The 4,525-nt window shown below is 51.3% G+C and overlaps 2 protein-coding genes across 2 annotated transcripts in view; one reads left to right on the top strand and one right to left on the bottom strand.

The window, feature by feature from the left end:
• Positions 1-454: 454 nt before the first annotated feature.
• LOC113211853 (uncharacterized) lies at positions 455-2,655 on the bottom strand. Its single transcript, XM_026430372.2, has 2 exons — positions 2,140-2,655; positions 455-1,950 (listed from the first exon to the last, which is right to left on the bottom strand). Exon 2 carries the CDS (start codon positions 1,945-1,947, stop codon positions 559-561), a length of 1,389 nt encoding a protein of 462 aa, XP_026286157.2. The 5' UTR covers positions 1,948-1,950; positions 2,140-2,655; the 3' UTR covers positions 455-558.
• A 71-nt stretch (positions 2,656-2,726) lies between these two features.
• Positions 2,727-4,525, top strand: part of LOC113211856 (putative heat shock 70 kDa protein 7) — a 4,052-nt gene continuing 2,253 nt past the window's right edge. Inside the window, exons 1-2 of the mRNA XM_052270701.1 lie at positions 2,727-2,893; positions 4,255-4,464. Coding sequence (XP_052126661.1) covers positions 2,881-2,893; positions 4,255-4,464 — 223 coding nt within the window. The 5' untranslated portion in view covers positions 2,727-2,880. The remainder of the gene's footprint in view (positions 2,894-4,254; positions 4,465-4,525) is intronic.

Below are 4,525 nucleotides of genomic sequence, written 5' to 3'. Positions count from 1 at the left end.
CCAGTTTAAGTCTGGTCGATGCTGATGACATTTTGCCTACTTAACAGCGTGTATTTAAGTCTAGTCGATTTGCCTCATAGCGGCTGGTGGTCGATAAGTGTCCAAAATGATGTGGCCACGTAGATCATGGACAGTCCCCTCGGAGATATTGTGAACGAGACGACGGCCGCTGCGCTCGCGCACGACCACGAGTACTCCAAGACGGTCGTCTTTAGAGTGGACGTGGTGGCGGCAGCATCAGTGTGCTCATGAATGAGGCATTTCAGTAATGCTGAAATGCAGAAGAATGCAGGGAACAAGAAAACGGAAGTCAACATGTAAAAGCATACCGATTTCCGTTTTCTTCTTCCCCGCATTCTTGTGCACTTCAGCTTTACCGGAATGCTTTATTGCGCACAGGTTTCAGGCGCGACAAGGGAAAGGGGTTAGAATTAATATACATTCGCGAAATGCAAAAAAAAAGATGGAACATGTATTATCTACAGCAAAAAGATGCACAGAACAGAAGTTTTTTTTAACAATAATCTGTAGAGACTTATAGCGTTATTACAGGCAAAGTTAACCACGTGGAATTAGAATCCATTCGTCATCAAAAAGACAAAACTCTTTTTGAATGCTGTCCCACAGCCGCAAGTGGCAGCCAAGAGCACACGCCACGCAGGCTCCCTGGGAACAGTAGAGCCGCATGGGAGTAACAAATAATTCCAACGACGGGTTGACAGACAGCACCTGCTTGACTGCGTCCCTGTGCAGCCAGGCGTGTGCGCACGGGGGGTAGTCTACGCTCCTCAGCCGGAGCGCGAGCCTCTGCAGGGCCGGGGCCGTGTCAGGCGTGATGCCCAGCAGCAGCTCGTCCGGCGCCGCCTGGAGCCGCAGGTGCCGCAGGTGCTTCAGCGAGGGGAGCGCGGCGAGCAGCTGGCGCAGGGAGGGGAAAGTGTCGTCCTCGAAGGTGTCAGGGTCCCAGACTGCCAGCGACTCAATGCGAGAGCGTCCTGACGAGGCCAGGGCTCGGACTAGCTCCGCAATCAGGTCCTGGAATATAGTTTCGTCGTAGCCGTACTTGTAGGCGATCTCGTCAGGATCGCAGTCGTAATGCACGTTGAGCTCGCGCAGCTGGGTGGCACGGCGTAGGAGGCCCGCGGCCCCGGCGACGTCTTGCACTTCTGTTTTGGCACAAACATGCAGGTGCAGTTCCCTGAGTGACTCGCACGCGGCCACGGCCTCCAGCCCGGGGAGCTGCAAGGGGCAGTACAACTGTCGAAGATTTGGCATTCCGGCCAGGATGGTCGCCGTCGCCGTCGAGGTCGGGCAGCGGCCGTACGAGTGGTTTGAGATGTGGACAAGATCCAAGGTAGGGGCGTGCGCGGACAGCACTAGGTTGTTGAAGTTCTGCGACTTGGATGAGAGCTCTGCTTGGATGTACTTGAGCGACGGGCGGGGCGGGGTGCAGTGCGACGTGAGGCTGTCCATGTGACGGACGGTCAGGCCGGGGCAGTCCAGGTGGAGCTGCTCAAGGCCACGCGTGGCCGCCACCGTCCCCCACAACACGGACACGTCGGCGCGGGCCACCCGGGGAGCGCAGAACTCGACCTCCACACACCTGAGCCGCCCGAGCGCCTCCTGGTTGCGGATGATCAGCGCGGCGTGCAGCCCGTGGGAGCCGGCCACTTCCAGCAGCAGCCTCGACACGGCGCACCTCGTCGTGGTGTACGCCAGGATGCACTTCGCCGACTGCAGCTTGACAGACATCCCTTCCAGGCACGGCGCCAGGCGCAGCACCGCACACGCCGGGACCGGGCCACTGGCGGGGAGGTAGCGGTCCCGCCAGGCGTCCGGGTGCAGGGCCAGGCCTCCGAGCCTCTTGCACACGAGGCGGCAGGTCATGAGGCTTGGCACATCCAGGTACTTCATCACCTCCACCAGCACATCGTCCGGCAGCAGCTCCATGTTCTGCAGGGGAAACGGACGGGGCACAATGTTAGCACAGGGACCACACCTCCGACACACGGTTCCCACCCAAGGAAAACGTTTCTCTCACGAAGATCTCATTGTGACCTCAGCGGTCACGATTTTTGCACTTGTGAGGTCGGTCAACAATGAGGTCTTCGTGAGAACCCCGTTTTAAGGACACTATGTTACCTTATGGCTCTTGATGAAAGTGGACGAGTTTCGATGGAGACCTGACGAGACGGAGATGCCTAGCGTCAGCGTTGTCTCCTTCCAAGGGTGCCACGACTGTTGACGATACGAGAAGTGTGAGCGGGTCCTTCAATATACTTCACAGTAGTATCCTCGACCTCGAAGTCAACGTTGAGCACAGGCCCCGAGCTGCCAGCCGCCCCCGTCGTGCCGCTCGTTGTGAGGTGAGGGGCGCGGCTGGCGGGGCGCGGCTCGCAACGCAACGGCCGCAGAGCGAACCGACAACCGACCGAACTAACACTGGCAGCCGCCCCCCAGCCAGAAATGGCATGTCGTAACGCCGTCATTTCGACGTCGTTGGTCGTACCAGAGGTCCAAAAATACGTCGAAACGATGAATTTTTCGAGAAGTCGATGTCGATTCGACGGAATATCGATACGACGTTTTTGGCTGGGCCGGCCTAGTCTTCCCAGCGAAAGAATAGTGAAGTGCGGAAGGCGGATTCCGTGGCTCTTTTCCCCCACTACTCAGTTTCCTGTGGACTGATTGGTGAGAACTGAGTAGTCGGGGAAAAGAGCCACAGAATCCGCCTTCCGCACTTCACTACTCTTTCGCTGGGAAGACTAACGTTTCCCGTAAACGTAAAGCCCTATAGATTGTGCAAGTGAACGTGTGCAACTAGCTGGTGTTGCAGTAGCGCTGTAAATAGGATAAAGTGTGCAGTACACTATTACTTGCGTCATGTCTGGGAAACGTAAGTACTCTGGTTGGTGCCCCCGCCTAGCGGATAAGTCTCCAAGGCTTTAACCTCAAAAACGGTCCACTAAAGCGAGAAGGGTCGAACAACAATCAAATCCTTCGAGAAGTAATGTATACCGTGCACCCCCTATAGGGCTTCTGAAATGTCTTAACTGGGAAAAAGTGACAAGTTGTCTTACTTCAGAACACATACTGAAAGAGGGACGCTAGCACATTAAAAATACCAGGGCTCCATAACTTCTCACACCCCAACAACCGTTAGTTTCTGAATTTAACAAATCCACATGTGCAAGGAAAAGCTAAGGTTATGAATTTGGAAATATGCTGTTAATTAAGACCCGACAAAAAGTTGAAGAAATGAAAGAAAGAAAATTATTTCAAAAAGGCCACAGTGGGAAGTTACAAGTTTAATGCTTAAAATAACATCAAAGGTAATAAAGTAATAAGTAGAGCCCTGCTTCAGACAAAGGTCCATGATTTATGAGGAAGAATGCTTTGATTGGGTATTTATTGTGTGCACAGTCAAGAGATACTGTCAATGACCGCCTAAGCCACTTGACGAAACCTATCTAGGTACAAATGAGTAACAACATATTTTCAGTTGACGTGGGACTTTGGTATGTTCTTTGAGCACATTGGATGACAGCTCTCATCATTCCAGTATGAACACACCGAGTAATATGTTATCTTTTTCAATGTTCTCCATTCAGTCGAATACACTGTGGTTGTATTTAGAACTAATTGTACTTACAAGAAGTACCAAGTTATCATGTACTTGTTACTAGTACATATGATTCTTATAATAGCCACAATGTATTCAAATGGAGAGCTTGGAAAATAAAGAACACGTGTCTCATGGTATACATAAACTAACTGATGCGGTCCTGTAAGTTGGAGGCAAAGTAATTTATTATGTCATCTTAAATGAGAGAAATATTGAAAGTATAAAGATTTCACCACACTGGAAAACAAAGTGTGTGAATGTTGTACACTTGTTGTGTGTGAACACCATTTGTCCACATTTAGGCACAAGTGGGTGAACTTCAAAGGAAAATTCACACCTTCACTCCAACAAGGATACAAATGGGCATTACACTCCTAGAACTGTGCGACATTTACACATTTGCATTTCTAGTCCATACTTCATTTAACAGCTTTGAGCTGTCTTAATTAAATAAACATTGACACAAAAGACTTCAAATTATGTTACGAAGGGAAGATTGCTCAAAGACTATCATACACAGCCAAGTCATAGCAAACATGTTATTGTGTTCTCTGTATATTATAGTCATGAAAACATACTACCCCTCTTCATCGGAATGCAAATTTATTGCATTTTTGTTGTTGTTTCTACAGCAGTCGACGTGCGAGACCTTCCTGGGGTTGCCGTGGGTATCGACCTGGGCACGACGTACTCAGTGGTGGCAGCGTGTCGTCTCGGAAGAGTGGAGCTGCTCGCCAACGACAACGGCAACCGCACAACCCCCAGCGTCGTCGGCTTCCTGGAGGGACAGTCGTTTGTTGGGGACGCGGCCAAAGAGCTGCCCGCCATAAACCAGGTGTTTGGTGCGTACATATGGGAGCTTTGTGGTCAGCTCGTGACTTCCCTGAGGTAGTGTACCAAAAC

Source organism: Frankliniella occidentalis, unplaced genomic scaffold (genome assembly GCF_000697945.3).
Source record: "Frankliniella occidentalis isolate FOCC.00 unplaced genomic scaffold, Focc_3.1 Scaffold134, whole genome shotgun sequence".
Taxonomy (NCBI): Eukaryota; Metazoa; Arthropoda; class Insecta; order Thysanoptera; family Thripidae; genus Frankliniella; species Frankliniella occidentalis.
Note: the sequence above shows the minus strand (reverse complement) of the source record. Positions and strands in the feature narration are given on the sequence as shown.

Coding starts and splice junctions, on each gene's coding strand:
- LOC113211853 (XM_026430372.2), bottom strand. CDS start 1,947: ATGGAGCTGCTGCCGGACGATGTGCTGGTGGAGGTGATGAAGTACCTG.